This window comes from Schistocerca cancellata, chromosome 9, assembly GCF_023864275.1.
Source record: "Schistocerca cancellata isolate TAMUIC-IGC-003103 chromosome 9, iqSchCanc2.1, whole genome shotgun sequence".
NCBI classification, from domain to species: domain Eukaryota; kingdom Metazoa; phylum Arthropoda; class Insecta; order Orthoptera; family Acrididae; genus Schistocerca; species Schistocerca cancellata.
The window spans coordinates 92,384,658-92,408,973 of record NC_064634.1 but is presented as its reverse complement, the minus strand read 5'-3'; the positions used below and the strand labels follow the sequence as shown (position 1 = coordinate 92,408,973).

Sequence of the window (24,316 nt, the reverse complement as noted above, 5' to 3'; positions counted from 1 at the left end):
TTTAGCTTAAGTTTAGAATAGATCCTCCTTTCAGAAGAGTCTGTTGTACACTTTTCTCAAACTAACCGGTGTTATTTTCCTTCGGTAACGATAGCCTTGCTCAATGTAATATTTCATTATGCGTATGCGATGATGGTCAGTTATATCGCCATCCAGTAGGCGTATTAGGAAGGAGGCATTACAATCGGAAGCGATAGAAATGCTACATCTGAAACAAAAAACCGCACACGACGTAAAATCGTTTTCTGCACTAACTTGTATAATCGGCGGCGTACGTTATTTGTTATTCTCCGTACAAGAAGAACATTTTATGCAACACATTTAGCATGAGGCAAGTTTTATGTTGCGGTTATGAGAAGACACAGGTCACAAATACTATAAACTCAAGATTCGTTCAGTTCAACTTGATTAAAAGTCCCCCATACCAAGGAAAAATGTAGACAAGCAACATAAATTTAATGACAGATAGGTGTTTATATCCAGCGTGTTGCCAGTTTATAATGATGTTATCTTCTTCGTTCCCTCTGTCCGTAGATATGGACCTCAGTTCGTTATTCTTTTTCTTCGCAAATTAGCGTGTTTTTCCTTGAACGTGGACCTTCTATTTCTTAATTATAAAACCAGGGCTCAACACGGTGCAAGGAACGATTTGTGCGTTAGTTAATAGCTGGTCTAACAGGTAATGGTTACCTCCACAAATCGAAAAGGTATGTAAATAGTTATTATGCCCAACTATCAGACTGAGAATCTGTGCTTTTCACCTAACGTTCGCTATTTGTTCTAGGTGTAGAGAATTAGTTCAGATTTGTATAAACTGTGTTTGCTACTACGAAATAACCCATTTCCCGAACGTTCTCATACACGGACCTCAGGTCATAATACGTATAAGCTAATGTCACTTTGGCCTCCCATAATGAAATACTGAAACAATCATTGTTTCAGCAAGCTCATCTTACTGACAGCAATGCGGAATTATCTGAAAGGGAAGATGATGAGTTCTCTCTTTTCGCTGAAGGTTGTCCTGCTGAGCTTGATGAAACTGACAGGTAAATAATAATAAAGTCAATATATCTTGCCAGTAGGTTGGGTAAGAAAACTTCCGAGTACAGTGATTTCTTCTGATAGCGACGATGTAGATGATGAAGAATTTGTGAGTAAAAAGCAGAGAAGAACTCTGATACAGTCAGTTTCAGAAGCTAGGTTTCACGAAGTTGGCCGAAACTCCAAATTTGATTGAGAAAGGAATGCCTCAAAGTAAACAAAATATGGCTGCAATTCCAAGATGAGAGACATGTGCGTCAAAAGTGGAATTTATTTATACAATGTTTTCTCACTGCATAAGTACAGTCCACATTTGTCGGATAACTGTCTCGAAGCTTATCATAAAACCTAAAGATTTATGTATCGGCAGTGGCAAATTACTACTTGCCAAAATTGTTGTATAATTATTATTTTCTTGTATATATGAATCTGCTTTAGAACATGAACAGAAACTTGTGTTGGAAATCATATAGTTAAAACGTTAACATTAAGAATCCTATTTTCCGTGTGCATTAACAAATACAGTTTACTGCTTCAAATAAAATATGTATAATGCTGAATAAAATGTTCTTATTAAATAAAGGTGAAAGAAAATAGAAAGCAAAGACTAGTACGTTTTCACGATAAATAAGACCGGAAGTCCACACACGTGGACCTCCATTAATGCCGTAGTGAATTATCATCAAATTATTTCATTTGCATTTGTGTCATGCTTATTTATTGGTTTGCTGGAAAATATGAAATGAAAAATTTCTTGCTACTTTTTTTTTATCTCATGAGTGAAGAGGCTATAAATGAGATGTTATACATGTTTCTTCAAACTGTGTTATTACAAAATGTTGAATGTTGAGGGGTGTCCTCAGTTGGAGTCCACTGGGCAGGTCTTTCTTGTGCAGGCTCCGGACTTTCCATCTGACCGGCAGCGACAGATGTTACACCCCTCCTTGTACGTCGCCCCGGGGGTGCAGGACACTTCTGGAAGACAGAAAACAGTTTCCATTACTGCAGTGTCCTTTTTTGAGCTCGTTCACAACTTGTTCAGTCAGTGATAATGTCACAGAACCTATTTACAGTGTGTTTGAAATATACTATATTTCGAGCGGTGGTAGTATGGACCAAAACAACTAACAAATGTGTGTTCTAAAATGCGTACATTCACAGCTACGAGAACATGTTAATCGTCATTAGTGTCAAAAACGTTTCTTATGTTATAAGCTATTTTGTGTTATAAGCGACCAGTAGAAAGCAGCAAGCAAATCAGTAAACAAACGACAACATATTATTCCGTTAGTCTGAAACACCTGATTAAAATGGTTCAAATGGCTCTGAGCACTATGGGACTTAACTTCTGAGGTCATCAGTCCCCTAGAACTTAGAACTACTTAAACCTAAATAACAGAACTACTTAAACCTAAATAACCTAAGGACATCATTCACATCCATGCCCGAGGCAGGATTCGAACCTGCGACCGTAGCATTCGCGCGGTTCCTGACTGAAGCGCCTAGAACCGCTTGGCCACCGCGGCTGGCGTATTCAGTAAATGGTTGCACTGTACGTGCTTGAGCATTGTCCTTCAAAATGATGGTCACGTCCTGCAGAAATTGTTGTCACTTCTGTCTCTAAGCTGGTCGTAGGTTGTGTTCCAAAACTGAATAGCATAAAGACAGAATTTATGACACTTTCTGCAGGGCAATGCTCAAGCATATACAGTGCAAGCTGCTACTGATTTGTTTGACTGATGGGGCTACTAAGTGCTATACCACCTACTGCACTCCCCTGACTTAAGGCCTCGTGAGTTCAACTCGATTTCTAAACTGAAGGAAACACTTCGCGGCATTCGCTTCAGAACTGCTACAAATTCGACGGGCAACACACCACGCCGCTCGAACTGTCAACACAACTGGCACTGCTAAGAGTATCCTACGACTTCCACATCGCTGGCAACGGGTTATACACAATGCTGGTGACTACTCTGAAGGTCAGTAAAACTTTGAAACACGTATCTATTTTGTACGAGCTGTAAATAAATAGTTGCCACTATTAAAGTTCCAACCCTCGTATTAACAATTTACATGTATTATAGGTATAAGCTCCCAAGAAAAGTTAACACCGGTTTTATTTTATAGCTTCTCGAGAAAAAACGTGCTTAAAGTTTAGGGAAAACTTTCATATGTATTATTAGTTCAATTTGCATAAAAACTAAATTTTCCTATGTATTTTTGATGTGGCTGAACACAAATCTGAAGTTAGAATTTGAAAATTCGAAACGGTTAAACCAAAATTTGACCCACATTACTTAAGTTTAGTCTGTAATTCCAGGACCATATATCAACGCCTCATCTAACTCGAATTGTTGCTGGAGTACAATTTTCTCGTTGTTTTTGTTGGAAAAATCCGATCTGGCTGATCTACATAAATTATTTTGTGAATGTGCGTCATGGCACGACAAGTTTTCTGCCTGACTCGGAAGTCTCAGGCTGAGAGCGTCCACCCGCGGCCATCACATTGCTTCGAACAATGGGCTGTAGAAACATTTGTAAGGCACGGATTAAGAAACCGTATCGTACTGACATTCTAGACACATATATCTTCCAAAAATGAAAAAAAATTCCAATTTTCGATCATTTTGAATGAGAACATGGCCTTAAGCTATGCATTTTTTGTTTTTGAGTCACCAGTCTGCTCACTGGTTTGATGCGACCCGAAACGATTTATTCTTCTGTGCCAACTTCTTCATCTCAGAGTAGCACTTGCAACCTACGTCCTCAATTACTTGCTGGATTTATTCCAATCTCTGTCTCACTCTACAGCTTTTGCCCTCTACAGCTCCCTCTAGCACCATGGAAATTATTCCCTGATGTCTTAATAGCTATCTTATTAACCTGTCCCTTCTCCTTGTCATGTTTTCTACGTATTCATTTTCTCTCCGTATATGCGGAGAACCTCATCGTTCTTCACCTTATCAGTCCTCCTAATTTCCAATATTCGTCTGTAGCATCACATCTCAAATGCTTCGATTCTCTTCTGTTCTGCTTTTCCAACAGTCATGTTTCTCATCCATACAATTCTTAGAAATTTCTTTCTCGAGTCAACGCCTATGTTTGATAGTAGTAGACTTCTCTTGGCCAGGAATGTCCTTTTTGCTAGGGCTAGTCTGCTTTTGATGTCCTCCTTGCTCTGTCCATCATTGGATATTTTACTGCCTAGGTAGCAGAATTCCTTAACTTCGTCTACTTCGGTGACCACCAATCCTGGTGTTAAATGTCTCGCTGTGCTCATTTCTGCTACTTCTAATTAATTACGTCTTTCTTCGATTTACTCCCAATCCACATTCTGTACTCATTAGACTGTTTATTCCATTCAGCAGATCTTGTAACTCTTCTTCACTTTCCCTCAGGATAGTAATGTCATCAGCGAATCGTATCACTCGTATCTTTTCGTCTATCAACTGAGTACACTGAAGTGTCAAAGAAACTGGTAAAGGCATGCGTATTGAAATACAGAGATATGTAAACCTTCAGAATACGGCGCTGCGGTCTGCAACGCGTATGTAAGACAACATGTGTATGGCGCAGTCGTTAGATCGGTTACCGCTGCTACAACGGCAGGTTATCAAGCTGTAAGTGCGTTTCAGCTTGGTGTTACAATAGGCGCACGAACGAGACGACATAGCATCTCCGAGGTCTTGATGAAGTAGGGATTATCCCATACGATCGTTTCACGAGTGTACCGTGAATATTGGGAATCCGCTAAAACATCAAATCTCCGACCACTGCGGCCGGAAAAATATCCTGAAAGAACGAGACCAACGAATTCTGAAGAGAATCGTTCAACGTGACAGAAATGCAACCCTTCCGCAAATTGCTGCAGATTTCAGTGCTGGGCCATCAATAAGAGTCAGGGCGCGAACATTTCAACGAAACATCATCGATATTGGCTTTCGAAGCCGAAGACCCACGCGTGTACCCTTGATGACTGCACGACACAAAGCTTTACGCCTCACCTGGGCCCGTCAACACCGACCTTGGACTGTTAATGACTGGAGACATGTTGCGCGGTCTATTTTCAAATTGTATCGATCGGATGGATATGTACGGGTATGCAGACAATCTCAAGAATCCAAGGATCCTGCATGTCTGCAGGGGACTGTTCAAGCTGGTGGAGGCTCTGTAATGGAGTGGAGCGTTTGCAATTGGGGTGGTATAGAACCCCTGATACGTCTAGATACGATCCTAACAGGTAACACGTATGTAATCATCCTGTCTGATTATCTACACCCATTCACGTCCATAGTGAATTCCGACGGACTTTTTCAATTCCAGCAGGACAATGCGACACCGCACACGTCCGGAATTGCTGCAGAGTGGCTCCCGGAACTCTATTCTGAGTTTAAACATTTCCGCTGGCCATCAAAATCCTCAGATATGATTATTATTGAGCATATCTGTGATGCCTTACAGCGTGCTGTTTAGAAGAGATCTCCACCCGCTTCGTACTCTTACGGATTTATGGACATCCCTGCAGGATTCATGGTGTGAATTCCCTCCAACACAACTTTAGACATTTGTCGAGTCCATGCCACGTCGTGTTGCAGCACTTCTGCGTGCTCGCGGGGCCCTATACGATATTAGGTAAGCGTACCAGTTTCTTTGCCTCTTTAGTGTATTTCTTCTGTTACCATGGTTTCTTTGCGGTTACCTTCTTTGTACCTATGTTTTCCTTTCCAACTTTTGTGAGTGCTCTTTTTAGAGATGTCCATTCCTACTCAGGTGTACTGCATGAACCATTCGTCATTGCCGTGTCTATTGCTTTTCTTAGTACTTCTGTATCCCACTTCTTTGCCCATTGATCCTTCCTGACTAGTCTCTTAAACTTCAGCCTACTCTTCATCACTACTACATCGTGAACTGATACTATATCCGCTCCTTGGTTCGCCTTTCAGTCCAGTATATGATTTCGGAATCTCTGCCTGACCATGATGTAATCTGAAATCTTCAGGTATGACCCGGCCTTTTCCAAGTATACCTCCTCCTCTTGTGGTGCTCGAACAGAATATTCGCTATAACTAGCTGAAATTTACTACAGAACTCAATTAATCTCCTCTCTCATTGATTGCTCCACGTTCATATTATCCTGTAATCTTTTCTACCGTTCCTTCCCCTACAACTGCGTTCCTGTCCCCCATGACTATTAGATTTTCATCTCCTTTTACATACTGTATTATCCTTTTAATATATTCATATACCTTCCCTGTCTCCTCATCTTCAGCTTGCGACGCCGGGATGTGTAGCTAAACTACCGTTGTCGGTGTTGGCTTGCTGTCGATTCTGATAAGAACAACGCTATCACTGAACTGTTTACTGCAACGTACTCTGTGGCCTACCTCCCTATTCATAGCGAGTCCCACTCCCGTTATACCGCTTTCTGCTGCTGCTGATATTACCCTATACTTATCTGACCAGAAATTCTTCTTTCCATCAGGTTTCCTAGCTTCCCTACCAGATTTAAACTTCTGTCACTGCATGCCCCGACTCGTAGAACGTTATCCTTGGGTCGGTTATTCAGTCTTTTTCTCATTGTCACGTCCTTCTTGGCGGTCCCCTTCGGGAGACCCGAATGGTTGACTACTCCGGAATCTTTTGCCAGTGGAGAGATCATCATGATAGTTTTTTAATGACAGGCCACATGTCCTGTGGATATGCGTTGTATGTCTTTAACATAGTGGTTTCCCATGCCTTCTGCATCCTTATACCGTTGGCCATTGCTGATTCTGCCACCTTTAAGTGTAGTTTCCCACCACAAGGACGAGAGAGTGCCTTGAACCTTTGTCCACTCTTCCACCCTCTTTGACAAGAATGATTGTGACTTCTTATGCCGGATGTCTTCGGCCGCCAAGCTGCCTATTAATCAAAATTTAAGCGGTGGTGGGTTTCGAACCTGGCACCGAGGACATTTCGATTACTGATCGAAGAACTACCCCTGGTCCATTTCAGAGCCCGCGTTTACTGGGCATCTTTGTCTTGTTTCGGTCTCTACTATTACCTCTCGAAATACGGAATACTTATTTATCACTCTCTACACCCCATAGTGAGCTCTCTCTCCATATCCGAAGTCGCTAACCCACGCCTGTGCGTGGCGCTCACTCGGAGGTAAGCTGGTTCGAATCCTGGTGCGGGATGAGATTTTCGCTGCCAGTTTTGGCATGCTAGGGGAGAAGAGGTCTCTGACCACCAGTCTTTGTGCCAAAGTGCTCGATTAAATTCCAAACTTCTCCGCAGTGTTTCACGAAATGAGGGCACGTCAGATGGGGACGTTAAGCTTTGTGGGCCACTGGGTGCTCTCCGAGAGGAGCTGGCTATATGGCGGCACCGAGCATAGCCTTCTCCCTTCCCTTCATCAGTGACAACACATACCTAACACTACAAGCACAAGTATTTATGCAGATCATCGACAAGACACCGAAACACATTTGACACTTCATAACAGGTCGGAGGAAGTGAATGGCAAACCAGCTCCTCTGGGCCTGAGCAGCGGTGCAGGACTCCTGCATCTGTTCTCGTACACTCATTACCCTAGTGAGGGACCATTTATTATTGTAATCCACAACATTCAACAAGCAACAACAGGAAGCAAAAAGTCTCTTTATATGCTTCAAGTGATTTAAAGGAGTTTGCCAATTCATCTAACTGGGGTGAAATTACATTATGTGTTCCACAGGGTTCGATCGTGGGTCCCCTCCTGTTCTTGATTATGTGAATGACCTCCCTTCTTATGTGAAACAAGATGCTGAAGTGACACTGTTTGCTGATGATGTTGTTGTTGTGGTCTTCAGTCCTGAGACTGGTTTGATGCAGCTCTCCATGCTACTCTATCCTGTGCAAGCTTCTTCATCTCCCAGTACCCACTGCAACCTACATCTTTCTGAATCTGCTTAGTGTATTCATCTCTTGGTCTCCCCCTACGATTTTTACCCTCCACGCTGCCCTCCAATACTAAATTGGTGATCCCTTGATGCCTCAGAACACGTCCTACCAACCGATCCCTTCTTCTGGTCAAGTTGAACCACAAACTTCTCTTCTCCCCAATCCTATTCAATACTTCCTCATTAGTTATGTGATCTACCCATCTAATCTTCAGCATTCTTCTGTAGCACCACATTTCGAAAGCTTCTATTCTCTTCTTGTCCAAACTATTTACCGTCCATGTTTCACTTCCGTACATGGCTACACTCCATACAAATACTTTCAGAAATGAATTCCTGACACTTAAATCTATATTGCTGATGATACAAGCATAATTATTAATCCAGTGAAAGAAAGTCCGATACAAATAAGGTCTTTGGAAAAGTTATTAACTGGTTTTCTGCGAATGGGCTTCCTCTGAACTTTGAAAAAACACAGTACATCCAATTTTCTGCTGCAAAAAGTATAATTCCTTCAATAAATGTAACACATCAAAAGAAGTCAGTTGCCAGGATAGAGCATATGCTAAGTTTTTGGGTGTATGTATAGATGAGAATCTTAATTGGAAAATTCATATTTTGGATCTCTTAAAGCGACTAGGTTCAGCAACTTTTTCAATCACAATAATTGAAAATTTTGAGGATGTAGAAATTAGTAAGCTAACATACTTTGCATACTTCCACTCTCTGATGTCATATGGAATAATGTTCTTGGGCAACTCATCACTTAGGCAAAAGGTATTCACGGCTCAAAAGAAAGTAGTAAGAATAATGTGTATGGTTCATAGTCGCACATGTTGTAGGCATCTGTTTAAAAGTTTAGGAATTCTTGCAACTGCTTCACAGTACATTTACTCAGTAATGAAATTTTTTCTCAACAACATGGACCAGTTTAAAATCAACAGCGACATTCATGATTACAATACCGGAAAAAAGAAAGACCTACACTATCTTTTACTTAACCTATCTTTGGCAGAGAAAGGGGTAAAATATGCTGCTATAAAACATTTTGATAAACTATGAAATAAAATAAAAAGTCTGACAGACAGCAGTAACAGTTTCAAAAACAAATTGAAATAATACCTCCTTGGCAACTCCTTCTATACCATACATGAATTCTTAAATATTAGTAAATAAATCTGGGGATATAATATATGCATTTTGTGCCATTTAAGGGAATGGGATAGATAATAGAAATATTTAGGTATAACACTATAATGTAAAAAAACACCTTGTTTCCTGTGAGAATTTCTTGTGCATTTGACACGTTCCCCATCATAACGGTCTTTCCGTGCTATTGTTCAATGGAACACGTAACTAACTAATTAGCTTTCCATAGTAAATAACCCTGCGCAATAAAATTAAAGGATCACTGTTTCGAAACCCGTAATTGTCTCCCATTCTGACGCATAACTTCGAAATTTGGCTCAAAGGTGCCTACAAACTTCCTCTGTAAAGATGTAAAAGCGTGGCGCCTTGTGACGTCATCAGCTGGCTCGATGACGCTTCAAGCAGCAAGGTGTCGACAGGTGCTGAGTAAAGGCCAGGGTGCAGCAGTTCTTGTGACGTTCAAAAATGGTTCAAATGGCTTTGAGCACTATGGGACTCAACTTCTGAGGTCATTAGTCCCCTAGAACTTAGAACTAGTTTATCCTAACTAACCTAAGGACGTCACACACATCCATGCCCGAGGCAGGATTCGAACCTGCGACCGTAGTGGTCTCGCGGTTCCAGACTGCAGCGCCTAGAACCGCACGGTCACTTCGGCCGGCTCTTGTGACGCGTAAAGTTGGTTAACGACGTCACAGTGAGACCAAATGCCGCTACAAATCTACACAACGACACCGTGGATGTGTCTCACGATAGGAAGGTATTCACGGCCCCTCGTATCGACATTTCATCTCTTTTTTTTATGCCTGCCTGATGGAGGTGAGGACCGTAAGGCCCAGCGGTGAATTCACGCGATTTTCTTGTGTGTGGTCCAGGTAAAGATTTCAGACACACCGCTGCTCAGAACTGAAACGAAAAGGCCTCAGCTAGTGACATAAAGGGGCTCAATGAAGCTGTCTCTTTCCTGGAACTTCGATTCTCGCACATTTCACAGTCGAAATCTACATTTCGCAGTGCAACGAAGCAAAAGGGTGTCGTTCTTGGCAACTTTTGGCACTGTTGAAACCTCCTGGGCTATTCAACCCTTCTCGACGGACATCACGGGGCTACAGTCCCACTGAAAGTGATCTAACCCGTTTGGAGTGTAGTACGACCGCAATTTTGCTCTGTTTTACGGGGTGGAACCACTAGGGACCATTCAAACCCATTCGATGACATTTGAACGTGATCTGAAGCAGCAAAGAGTCCTTACGCTGTTTCAAAGCTCCTGTTTCACGCCGTCCTGTCGCGTGGTGAACGGCCGATGTGATACTATCACACTGCCGGCCGCGGTGGTCTAGCGGTTCTAGGCGCTCAGTCCGGAGCCGCGCGGCTGCTACGGTCGCAGGTTCGAATCCTGGGCATGGATGTGTGTGATGTCCTTAGGTTAGTTAGGTTTAAGTAGTTCTAAGTTCTAGGGGACTGATGACCATAGATGTTAAGTCCCATGGTGCTCAGAGCCATTTGATACTAACACACGCATGAATAAAAGGCAAAGGGTTCGTCTGAGATACCTTGCTGCTTTAAATCCTGTGTGGCAACAGCCGACATTTATTAAGATTTTTAAAAATGTGCCTTTACAGAGAAAACCTACAGGTAGGCAAGTGGTCTCAGAGGTTTTCAAATGGTTGCCTACCTGCAGACACGTAGGAATACTTTTCCGGTTTTCTCTGGAAGGATATATTTTTATAATTCTCAATAAATGTGGATGCGTGCCAATGAGGGTTTTGACAAACTAGGGTGCCTTAGGGAGACCCATTGCGATTTTTTTTTTGTGTGTGTCGATGTTGCCCCCTCCATGATCTCTCCTACACGAAGGCATGGAACAAGGGCACTGAAAATGCAGGAGAACCTTTTCCTGCTTTGGATCGTGTTCACAATTTGTCGAATGGTGCTGAACTTCCTGTAATGGTTCCAACCTGTACTCCAGAGGAAAAATTGGGATCACGCTGGACTCCAAAGGGCTGCAATCACATTCAGTGGGGATGCTTCCCCGCAATGTCCACCGAGAAGGGTGTCAGTAGTGTCAAAGGCTGTCAAGAACGTCTTCCCCTTGCTCAATGCGTTGCTAATTGTCGTTTTCCGACTGCGAAATGCGTGGGAATCAACATCCCAAGCAAAGGAGTCGTTTTACTGACGCCCTTTATGCCACCCCCCCCCACCCCTGAGGCCCTTTTGTTTCTTTTCTGAGCGGCGACGCGTCTGGAATGTTTTCCTCAGCCACCCACAAGAAAACAGCGTGATTCCAACGCTGGATGTAGCAGTTCTGATCTCCATCGCAGAGACATCAAAAGAAGGGGTTAAATCTCGGTAAGAAGAGCTGTGACGAGCTTCTCATCGTTTAACACGTCCGCGGTGGCGTTGAAAGAGTTTGTGGTGTAATTTGGTGCCACTGTGACATCATTAACCCACTCTGCACGTCACTTAAACTTCTGAAATCTAGTCTTTTCTAGAATGTGTTCTACCTCGCCTTTTGCAGCATCGTCAAGTCCGAGGGTGCATCACATGTCGTCACGCTTTTGCATCATTACACTGGTAGGTTTTAGGCACCTTTGATCCGAAATTTCAAAATTATACGTCAGAATGGGAGACAATTATGGGGTTCCGAAAAGTGATCCATTAATTCTGCTGCGCTGTATACTTACTCGTAATATAGGTTACGTGAAAGCCTCCTGTTGTTTTTTTCAGTTAAGGAAATACATTGCTTAATATAATTTCTGGATGGCAGGAGATTAGATTAGTACTTGTTCCATAGATCATAAGTACGACACTTCGTAAAGATGTGGAACGTGTCAGGTTAATAAAAGTGTCTATATAAGATATTACATTACACAAAATATTACATGACACTTAATTTTTTTGTGGGGGTTGGGGAAATTACCCACGTACTACATCCAAAAATTCATCTAATGAGTAGAAGGAGTAGCCATTAAGAAATTCTTTTAATTTCCTTTTAAATGTTATATGGCTATCTGTCAGACTTCTGATGCTATTAGGTAAGTGACCATAGACATTTGTGGCAGCATAATTTACCCCCTTCTGAGCCAGAGTTAAATTTAACCTTCATCCTCTCTCCTAGTGTTGTAGCCATGTAGACTGCTATTACTTTTGAATTCGTTCGGATTGGTAATAACAAATTTCATTAGTGAATATATCTATTGTGAGGCTACAGTGATCTCTAGCTCTTTAAATAAGTGTCTGCAGGATGATCTTGGATGAGCTCCAGCAATTATTCTGATTACACGCTTTTGTGCAATGAACACTCTTTTACTCAACGATGAGTTACCCCAAAAAATGATGCCATACGAAAGCAGAGAATGAAAATAGGCGTGGTAAGCTAATTTACTGAGATGTATATCGCCAAAATTTGTAATGACCCTAATAGCATAAGTAGTTGAACTCAAACGTTTCAGCAGATCTTCAGTGTGTTTTTTCCAATTCAACCCCTCATCAATGCATACACTAGAAATTTTGAATATTCTACCTTAGCTACCAATTTCTGATCGAAGTCTATATTTATTAATGGTGTCATTCTATTTACTGTGTGTAACTGTATGTACTGTGTTTTGTGGGTCAATGTATGGTCCTAATTATTAATGTTGGCTCACTCTCAACCTTGGGGATGGTTCACACACCGCTATCATTCACTGAAACACCAGCAACACCAGGTGCAATTTAAAAATATATTCATCTTACGGTAAGACCGCCATGTATGGCAGAACTGCGAATTTATATACTTAAAATCATTATAAGTGTAAGTAGGCTGCTTATGTTTTCTTTATGTAAGTCGGCTGTTATGTTTTCTTATTGGCAACGTTACGTAGCGCTCTATATGAAAATCACTGGCTGTGCTGTGTGCAGTCTGTGGCTAGTTAGCATTGTTGTCTGCCATTGTAGTGTTGGGCAGCAGGATGTTAACAGCAGCGCGTAGCGTTGCGCAGCTGGCTATGTAAGTAGGCTGTTTATGTTTTCTTTATGTAAGTAGGCTGTTATGTTTTCTTATTGGCAACGTTACGTAGCGCTCTATATGAAAATCACTGGCTGTGCTGTGTGCAGTCTGTGGCTAGTTAGCATTGTTGTCTGCCATTGTAGTGTTGGGCAGCTGGATGTTAACAGTAGCGCGTAGCGTTGCGCAGTTGGAGGTGAGCCGCCAGCAGTGGTGGATGTGGGGAGACAGATGGCGGAGTTTTGAAATTGAACTGCTATATATATTATGATTATTAAGGTAAATACAGTGTTTGTTCTCTATTACAATCTTTCATTTGCTAACTATCCCTATCAGTAGTTAGTGACTTCCGTAGTTTGAATCTTTTATTTAGCTGGCAGTAGTGGCGCTCGCTGTATTGCAATAGTTCGAGTAACGAAGATTTTGGTGAGGTAAGTGATTTGTGAAACGTATAGGTTAATGTTAGTCAGGGCCATTCTTTTGTAGGGATTTTTGAAAGTCAGATTGCGTTGCGCTAAAAAAATATTGTGTGTCAGTTTAAGCACAGTCGTGTATAAATGTTCTAAGGGGACGTTTCATAAGAGTGAATGGTATAAATCCCAGATGATTAATGCAGTAGGCCAAACCAAAACATAAAAGTTCTAAATGACCTCAGGTCTATTTAAACAATTATAAAACATGGTATAAATGGTGTCGTGTTACGCACTGAAGTGTGCCAAATAAAACCTAAACTGCAGTTCAGTTTTACCAAAATGTGCAAACAGTATAAGAAGTTTGCACAAACTGACTAGATCGTGACGGAATTACACAAAATCTATATCCTGGCTGGCACTATTTAAAGTTCAGATCTGTACCACCCTCCAAACCGATGTCCGCAGCTCGTGGTCTAGTGCCTAGCATCGCTGCCTCTGGATCACAGGGCCCCGGGTTCTATTCGTGGCCGGGTTGGAGATTTTCTCTGCCCGGGGGCTGGGTGTTTGTGTTGTCATCATTTCCTCCTTGTCATCATCATTCGTGACAGTTTTTAGAGTGGACTGTGTAAAAATTGGAATGCGAAAAAATTGGGACTTTGTACGGGCGCTGATGACTGCACAGTTGATCCCCCACAAACCAAACATCCAAACCGACTACTGCAGCTCCCTTCGTAAATGTTAGTCTTAACAGTCCCCAAACTCCCCGAAATTGCTCTCAGTCCGACTGTAAGTTACAGTATTTCACGTGAGTGTCTGACTCGATGCACAGAATCACTTGAACATTGCAGCTCCCGACTAACAAACGTTCCTCTCGAGCTAGCAGTCACAAGCATGTGACCCATTGCGTTCAGCTTCCACAGTCTTTGGCATGTATACTTCCTTTTTCGCCCCCTCTTCCATTTAAACTGCCAATTTAATAAAATGGACCGCCATTCAAGTTTAATCATATTTAGAGCATAGTTACAGATTCTGAGAGAAGCGCCTCTCTTGTCTGGTTCTTCTGAGACCTTGCGACATCGTATGTTAAAGAATATATGAATAACTAATTAAATTATGTAACGTGTAAGTGATGGTTAAATACTTACGAGTATGATCTATTAAGACACATATATTTACTTGAATATTTTTCGGCACACTTGATGGTAGTGAGTTTATGTTTTAAACCTCAGGCGTGCAATTCAAATGATTTGCGTTTTATTACATGAATAATGACTAATTCTAACATAATTTTCAGCTGACATCTTTTATACTGTTTGCTTAGATATCTCAACAAACTAAGCAGGTATCAGTTTTCAAATATTTGCCAGGAATATAACTCCTGTAATAAACACACCACACTGATAGATTTGCAGCAATTAATTCCTCTCAGTGCCGCGACCAATTTGGTACTCCTGGTTATTGTGTATGACCTTTCGGAAGCGTAGCTCTGAATTTATTGAATGTAATAGTTGGCCATATTTTGTTGCCTTCCTCCAGTACGACCTAATAAGCCGTTGTCATGGAATAAGAATGGTTCTCAAATATTTCCACATTCCCAGACTCATTTTCTCCTATCTGCGTCATGCATCTGACTGCCAGGGTGTCCACGTGCTCTCCTTTTGACAGGTCTGTATTTACCTTCTTCTGCAGTGTCCTACTCTACAGTGATGTTTCCAAAGCGTGTGGTTGCGGCTGCCAATTACACATAGAGAAATGCGTGTAAGCTTGCGAATGTGGTACTAGATTCAGCAGCGTAAGTATAGAGGATTTATATCTACTAAAAGGAATCACAGAGAGTAATACAACACAGGACAGTGTCACTGGTATCGGGCAAATAGATTGCCGCATGTCAATACAACATCGAAAACTCTCAGGGACAGTAACCCAAATAAGGCTATGCAGAAAACTCGATTAACCAATACTCTTGTAGGAATCTAGCAACATACACAATCTTCTCACGAAAAAGGTGCTTCCGAAAATTTCGGTACTGAGCCGAAACAATTGCAGCTAGGTGGCTCTAGTTGTGGTTTCAAATGCTAATCTGCCAGGCGGCATCATCGTGTGTGCATCGGCGTAATGTTTGTTCCTAATTCCTTAACACTGTATCGTACCGTGTCTGCGAATTTCGAATTGGCTGACTTGAAGGAACAAATGATGTGCATTAAGTTTCCTTTTAAGTTCCGCAGAGCTGAGCTGATACCCAGCGTGTGCTAAGAGAAGTTTTTGGTTATCAAGATTTCAGCTAAGCTAGTGCATTTGAGTGGTTTAAGCGATTTGAAGATGGTCGGGAGCCTGTGGAGTATGACAACATCTAGGGTGAACCGTCATCATGTACAACTCGGTAAACAATCGTGAAAGTGCTTAAGTGACTGACACAAAGGGACGAGTGCAGACAATCCGTAAGTAACATTTGTGAAATTGTTGGAATTATAAACAGTACATGTCAACACATTCTATCTAATGAATTAAACTGAAGAAGTGCAATGACGTCTGTTTCTCCTCTTTTAAACGCTGAAGAATGAGACTCTTGGTTTTAGGTGTGAACTGCGAGCAAGTATTCGAGGTGGTCGAAATTTCCGGCACAGGGTCATAGCTGCCGATCAAGCACAGACGTGTGGTTATGGCAATGAAGCAAATACACCATCCTCTCCATGGCCTAAAAAAGAGTACCATATTCCTAGCAAAATGAAATGGATGTTACGATTTTTTTTACATGCATGCACTTGGCATTAAGGAATTTCTTCCCTGTGGTCAGTCAGTCAGTCACACCGAAGTTCTTCTAAAATGTTTTGAGGAGACTTTTTGAAGCAAACGGCTTGTGAGATGGGAGCACAAAGACTGTTTGCTCATTGTGAAGGAATGAGTTAAAAAAGCCATGACAACTGTCTCATACCAACCCCTATCCGCCTGATCTAGCCACTTTCGATTTCTGGTCTTCCTGGAAATGAAACTCAAGTTGAAAGTTGACTCCGTACAAGAGATTCAAGTGAAATCGTAACTAAATCTGAACACGATTCAACCAGACGATTTGTAACACTGCTTCCAAGAATGGGTAAATACACTAATTACAATTAAAATTGCTACACCACGAAGATGACGTACTACAGACGTGAAATTTAACCGACAGGAAGAAGATGCTGTGATATGCAAATGATTAGCTTTTCAGAGCATTCACACAAGGTTGGCGCCGGTGGCGACACCTACAACGTGCCGATATGAGGAAAGTTTCCAACCGATTTCTCATACACAAACGGCAGTTGACCGGCGTTGCCTGGTGAAACGTTGTTGTGATGCCTCGTGTAAGGAGGAGAAATGCGTACCATCACTTTTCCTACTTTGATAAAGGTCGGATTATAGCCTATCGGGATTGCAGTTTAACGTATCGCGACACTGCTGCTCGCGTTGGTCGAGATCCAATGACTGTTAGCAGAATATGGAATCGGTGGGTTCAGGAGGGTAATACGGAACGCCGTGCTGGATCCCAACGGCCTCGTATCACTAGCAGTGGAGATGACAGGCATCTTATCCGCATGGCTGTGGCGGATCGTGCAGCCACGTGTCGATCCCTGAGTCAGCAGATGGGGACGTATGCAAGACAATAACCATCTGCACGAACAGTTCGACGACGTTTGCAGCAGCATGGACTATCAGCTCGGAGACCATGGCTGCGGTTACCCTTCACGCTGCATCACAGACAGGAGCGCTTGCGATGGAGTACTCAACGACGAACCTGGGTGCACGAATGGCAAAACGTCATTTTTTCGGATGAGTCCAGGTTCTGTTTACAGCACCATGATGGTCGCATCCATGTTTGGCGACATCGCGGTGAACGCACATTGGAAGCGTGTATTCGTCATCGGCATACTGGCGTATCACCCGGCGTGATGATTTGGGGTGCCACTGTTTACACGTCTCGGTCACCTCTTGTTCGCACTGACGGCACTTTGAACAGTGTACGTTACATTTCAGATGTGTTACGACCCGTGGCTCTACCCTTCATTCGATCGCTGCGAAATCCTACATTTCAGCAGGATAATGCATGACCGCATGTTGCAGGTCCTGTACGGGCCTTTCTGGATACAGAAAATGTTCGACTGCTGCCCTGGCCAGCACGTTCTCTAGATCTCTCACCAACTGAAAACGTCTGGTCAATGTTGGCGAGCAACTGGTTCGTCACAATACGCCAGTCACTACTCTTGATGAACTGTGGTATCGTGTTGAAGCTGCATGGGCAGTTGTACCTGTACACGCCATCCAAGCTCTGTTTGACTCAATGTCCAGGCGTATCAAGGCCATTATTGCCACCAGAGGTGGTTGTTCTGGGTACTGATTTCTCAGGATCTATGCACCCACATTGCGTGAAAATGTAATCACATGTCAGTTCTAGTATGATATATTTGTCCAACGAATAGCCGTTTATCATATACATTTCTTCTTGGTGTAGCAATTTTAAAGGCCAGTAGTGCAGCTGAAAGCGTTGCGTACAACTCCTAAGTTCTGCTTTGAAGGGAACTGAACTAAAAATAATTTGAAAATGAGCAGTGGGCCTCTTCACGTACATGATGGTGGAAAAAATCCGTGATACGGGCTTCAATAAATACTCTACATCGCCCTTGGTAGCGTTTCGCAGAGTGTAGAGGTAAGACCTGCGGCAACCTCGTTAGCTGTCGAGACGCCCCTGTGAGACACTCACCCCTCTTGGAGCGCGGGAGGCAGGCCTTGAGCGTGCAGACGGCCGCTGTCCCGTCCCTGTTGCAGGAGCACGTGTTGCATTCCTTCTTGAACGTCGTGTTGGGCGTGCAGTGTCCCTCAGACCGTCTCACTCTGGTTGCCTCCTCGCCAGGTGTCGGAGCTGGATGAAGAAAACTTTCTGATAGATACAGGTCGACATATACAATATAATTACAGCCGAGTGCTGCTCATGAGACGTGAGCTGCAACATAGGATAGAAAAATCGAACAAAATAAATCTTAGATCCATTTTTGATATGGTAATGGAGTGTTTTTTACATTATCGGTACTTATTTACTAGTTATTTGATCTTCACAATTAGTCTGTTATATGGAATGCTAAAATAGACCAAAAATTTTCGTGCAGGATAAAAGACATTCGCTATTCCTATCTGGTGCTTACAATACTACAAAGACATAAAATTCTGATTTTTCAACAATACAAGAAAAGAGAACTAGTACTACAACAACAACAACAAAAAAAAACAGGAAATACGAAAAATTCTACTTTCTAACACTACAAAACTCTATCACCTTATCAAATTACGCAGCTATTAGTATCAATGTTGGGAATTGTTGATTCTATGAGGGAAACTGATACAATTTTTGCCCACTTCATAGGGAACATTCTGATATATCCATATTGATGTGTCTACTTCATCACGATGCCGCTGATGCCAGTGTCACTGAGGTGCTACTTCTATCTTCATATCTGTCACCTCCATATCACGCACGCCTTCCAGTAACATTGCAGCGGAAATGATTACAGCACAGTGATCGAAAGACATATTTTGTTACAAGAACGCAAAGGTCAGGGATTCGCCTTGTGAATATGCAGTACCGGTTACTACCTGCGGCTAACGGGTAAACTATGCTTAAGGGGCTGCGAGGTGGGTCGCGGCAATTTGTTTCCGCTACTGGATCAGCCCACAACCCACCACAGTAAACAGCCATTACCGAATGGAGTCGTTGGGTGTAGGACAACAGCTAAGCAGCATTTCCACAGTGACAATCTATTACTTCTTTAAATACCCGTTTCCGTAAAAGCTTGCACATTCCTGAAAACCGTTTCATTCGGTTGTCGCCGACCTCAATTGCATTCTCTCCATGTGTAAAGAATGCTATCTCGTCTGGATGAAACCGCTCTGCCCTGTGAAGTCCGCGTTGACCTTTCTGGACACTGTAGCTGCAGATCTTCCTAGAATCGTCAGGTCGACCCATTCCACAGTGCTCTTTTGCGATGCAGTATCCTTAATGCCTGCCAACCATTACCCCACTGCACCTCTATAGTGTGCACAATCCTCCAATGTGTGCTCTGGAGTGCCCACACTACCACAGGTGCAACTATCATTCATCTATGTTTTTAACAGCTGTGTAGCATGCAGCCTATGACAGATCAGGTAACATATCAGTCTGTTCTATAGCCAAATAAATCTTAGTTTTAGTCTCTCCCTGATGTTAAGAAGAATTTCATAGTATTTCTTGACAGAGTCAGATGTGTCCCATTCATTCTGTCACAATTGTAAAACGCTATCCTTTATTTACTTATTCGTTTTGGCTCTGTTCGAAGTAATTTCTGTACTTACATTAAACTGTCTTTCACTAAACAATACAAGACTCATCTGTTGCTGATTTCAGTCCAACGGATATATTTGTAGAGTCACCAATAATGCATCAATGGGATTTGTATACTACGCGTCGTTTAGTCTCAGTAAAAAACCTTGTTGAACTCTCCTAATGAAGTTGGTGGCTATGAACCCACATACTAGCATACCTTCCTACGACTGACACTAATATAAATCCGTGGTGTGCCTTGGTAGTTTTAACGAAAGAGCTAAAGGAACACCTGTGCAATATCGTGTAGAGCCCCCGCGAGCACGCAGAAGTGCCGCAACACGACGTGGCATGGACTCGACTAATGTTTGAAGTGGTGCTGGAGGGAACTGACACCATGAATCCTGCAGGGCTGTCCATAAGTCCGTAAGAGTACAAGGCGGTGGAGATCTCTTCTGGACAACATGTTGCAAGGATTTCCGGATATGCTCAATAATGGTCATGCCTGGGGAGTTTGGTGGCCAATGGGAGTGTTTAAACTCAGAGCCACTGTGTAGCAATTATGGGCGTGTGGGGTGTCGCATTGTCTTGCTGGAATTTCCCAATGCACAATGGATATGAATGGTTGCAGGTGACCAAACAGGATGATTACCTACGTCTCATCTGTCAGAGTCGTATCTAGACATATCAGGGATCCCATGTCATTCCAATTGCACACGCTCCGTACCATTATAGAGCCTCCACCAGCTTGAACAGCCCTCGGCTGGCATCCAGGGTCCACGTCCATCTGCTCGATACTCTTCCGACCAGGCAACATGTTGCCAGTCACCAACAGTCCAATGTCGGTGTTGACGGGCCCAGGCAGGGCGTAAAGCTTTGTGTCGTGCAGTCATCAAGGGCACACAAGTCAGCCTTCGGCTCCGAAAGCCCATATCGATGATGTTTCGTTGAATGATTCGCATGCTGACACTTACTGATGGCCCAGCATTGAAATCTGCAAAAATCTGCAACAATTTTTGGAAGGTCTGCACTTCTGTCACATTGAAAGATTCTCTTCAGTCGCCGTTTTTCCCGTTATTGCAGGATCTTTTTCCGGTCACAGCGATGTCGCCGATTTGATGTTTTACCAGATTCCTGATATTCACGGTAGAATTGTGAAATGGTCGTAAGGGAAAATCTCCACTTCATCGCTACCTCGGAGATGCTGTGTCCTATCGTTCATGCTCCGACTGTAACAACACGTTAAAACTCACTTAAATCTTGATAACCTGTTATTGTAGCAGCAGTAACCGATGTAAAAACTGCGCCAGACACTTATTGTCTTATATAGGCGTTGCTGACCACGGCGCCGTATTGTGACTGTTTACATAAATGGATCAAACGGCTCTGAGCACTATGGGACTTAACATCTGAGGTCATCAGTCCCCTAGAACTTAGAACTATTTAAACCTAACTAACCTAAGGACATCACACACATCCATGCCCGAGGCAGGATTCGAACCTGCGACCGTAGCGGTCGTACGGTCTCAGACTGAAGCGCCTAGAACCGCTCGGCCACGGCGGCCGGCCGACTGTTTACATATCTCTGTATTTGAATACACATGCCAATACCAGTTTCTTTGGCGCTTCATAGTATATATGTATAATACTTAAATCGTAATTCGTGGCATGTCCAGCATCCTTGTACGAGTGCTCCACTGAAGAATAAAACTACTCTTTCTCTACCTGTGTTTGATCCCTGCTACTTTCAGATTTTCAAATTCCAGCAATAGTGTCAAAAGCCTTATCTCCATCTTTAAATGTAGGTTTGGCTTTCCATGGCCTGTTTTTTAAGAAGGTTGTAGGATCAGTAATTCCCCACGTGTCTTTACATTTCCTCAGAATTGCAACTGATCTGTCTAGAAGTCAAGTTCTACCAGTTTATTCACGTCTTAACAATTTGGAGATATATTTTAAACTTCCAAAAGATTTTCACGGGTGGATGTGGTTTCTAATAACAATTTATTGTTTATGGACTTTTAATTAAAATGCGTAGGAAATTAAGTAGATGGGGACTGAATACATAGAGAATTACAGTTTACTCAAACTTCAAATGAAGCATTTGGCTGAGACTGACGGAAGCAAGGAAAGAAATATTATCAAAGACTGATTAGTATCTTAGAGAGAAGATACAGTGAAGACTATAGCTCGTCAAATAGTGCTCTGAGTACTATGGGACTTAACATCAGAGATCATCGGTCCCCTAGACTTAGAACTACTTAAAACTAACTAACCTAAGGACATCACACACATCCATGCCCGAGGCTGGATTCGAAGCTGCGACCGTAGTGGTCGCGCGGTTCCAGACTGAAGCGCCTAGAACCGCTCGGCCACAAAGGCCAGCAAAAAACCAAAGTCCATTAGAAATTCTTGGATAAGACACGAGATATTGACTGTAGCTAATAATAGGAGAAAATGTAAAAAAAAAAAGCTAAAAGAGGGCGAAACAGGATACAGGAGTCAAAGAAATGAAATTGAGATAAAGTAAAAAAGTGCTAAGGAGATATGGCTAGAAGACAAATGCGAGAGTGTAGGAGCACACCTGACGTAGATACCGCTAGTACAAAGGAAAGAGGAACACGGGAGAAGGAGGGAAAGGAGGAGGAGGAGATTAGCGCTTAATGTCTCGTCGACAGCAAGGTCACCAGAGACGAAGCACAAGCTCAGATTAGGGAATGTGAAGGAGAAAAGCGGTCGCGCCCTTTTATAGGAACTATCCCGGCTTTTGCCTTAGGAGGTTTAGGGAAGTGCCATCAAACCTAAATCATGATAGCTGGACGAATGTTAGTACGAAGTAGGGGAAGAGAAACTGGGAAGAGGAAGGACTGTACAAAGGAAATGAACTTGAAGATACTATTACAGAAACTCGAGAGTAAGTAAATGAAGGTGAATTCGGACTTATGAAACAGAGGAAAGAGTATGGCAGAGACGATGCGGAAAAAGGACCCCCGGGGTAGACGACATAACAACAGAATTACAGCGATCCCTTGGTGAGCTAGCTGTGGCAAAACTATTCTGCTTGATGTGCAAGCATCTGATGTAGGCGAAATATCCAGTGTTCAAATATAAACTATTCAATTCTAAGAAGACATGTGTCAATATTACCGAACTATCCGCTTAATAAGTCATGTTTGAAAAATACTGACAAAATTTTTTATAGGAGAATGAAAAAAAAAGAAAAAACGTAGAGGACGACGTCGAGGAAAATCACTTAACAGCACGGTACTTCAGAATATAGGTTCAAGACAAGAAAAACTGTAGTTGTAGAGAACTCTTTGAAATTCTGAAGGTAGCAGGAATAAAACACAGGGCGTGAATAATTACCTGTAAATTGTATAGAAACAAGACTGCAAGTAGCTGAAAGACGTGAAAGGTATACAGCGGTTGAGAAGGGAGTGAGACATGATCGTAGCAAATCGCAGTCGTTATTCTATCTAAATTTGGAGCATGTTATGAAAGTAACGAAGGAGATAGTTGGAAAGGTGACTGAAGTTCAGAGAATTACTAGAATTCACTATCTGAAGTGCAGAAGGCAGCAGGGATAAAGCAATTGGGCGGAAAATTACCTACAACTTGCGCAGTGAACAGACGGCAGTTACAAGAGGAACAGTGCCCGAGAAGGGATTCAGGCGGGGTTGTAGCCTATCTGCGACGTTATTCAATCTGTACATTGAGCAAGAAGTAAAGAAAACCGAGGAGAAATTGGAAAGAGAATTAAGGTAAGGGAGAAGAAATAAAAAGTTTCAATATTGCTGACGGCATTATAATTCTGTCAGAGAGGTCAGAGGCTTTGGAAAATCAGTCATAGGAACTGGGTAGTGTCTTGAAAATAGGTTATTGGATGAATATCAACAAAATAAAAAATGAATGTAACCGAATCAAATCAGGAGATAATGAGGCAGTTAGATTAGGAAGTGACACGCTATGAGTAGTAGATGAGTTTTTCTGTTCGAGCACCGAAATAACTGATGACCGTTGAAGTAGGGAGGTTATTTCAGGAAAAACGTTTCTGAAAAAGAGAAGTATGAATTAAAATGCTAGGAAGCCTTTCCTGAAGTGTCAGGCAAGAAGACAATAGCTACAGAGAAATGCTGAAGATTCAATGAGTAAATCGAATAAGTAATGAGGAGGTACCGAAATTCACTGTGGAAAAAGGGGTTAATACAACCTGACTAAAATGAGAGTTCTGCAACACGTAGGAGACTGTGGTCTCAAGGAATCGTTATTTTACACTGGAGAGGAGCGAGGGGTGTAAAAAATTGTATAGGTAGACCAAGGGTCGAATACGTTAGGCTGGATCAAATGGATGTTGGCTACAGCAGTTATGCAGAGGTAGAGTGACTTCTACGGGATTGACTAGCGAAAAGAGCTGCGTGAAACCAGTGTTCGAACAACATATGCACGATGCTCATTAAAATGAAGGTTCGATAATATTCATGCCCCT

The 24,316-nt window shown here is 42.4% G+C and overlaps 1 protein-coding gene across 1 annotated transcript in view; it reads right to left on the bottom strand.

Moving 5' to 3' along the window:
• Positions 1-1,292: 1,292 nt before the first annotated feature.
• The window catches only part of LOC126100500 (U-reduvitoxin-Pr21-like), a 42,348-nt gene continuing 19,324 nt past the window's right edge, over positions 1,293-24,316 (bottom strand). The window contains exons 3-4 of the mRNA XM_049911111.1: positions 18,244-18,402; positions 1,293-2,016 (exon numbers count right to left, since the gene is read on the bottom strand). Coding sequence (XP_049767068.1) covers positions 1,901-2,016; positions 18,244-18,402 — 275 coding nt within the window. The 3' untranslated portion in view covers positions 1,293-1,900. The remainder of the gene's footprint in view (positions 2,017-18,243; positions 18,403-24,316) is intronic.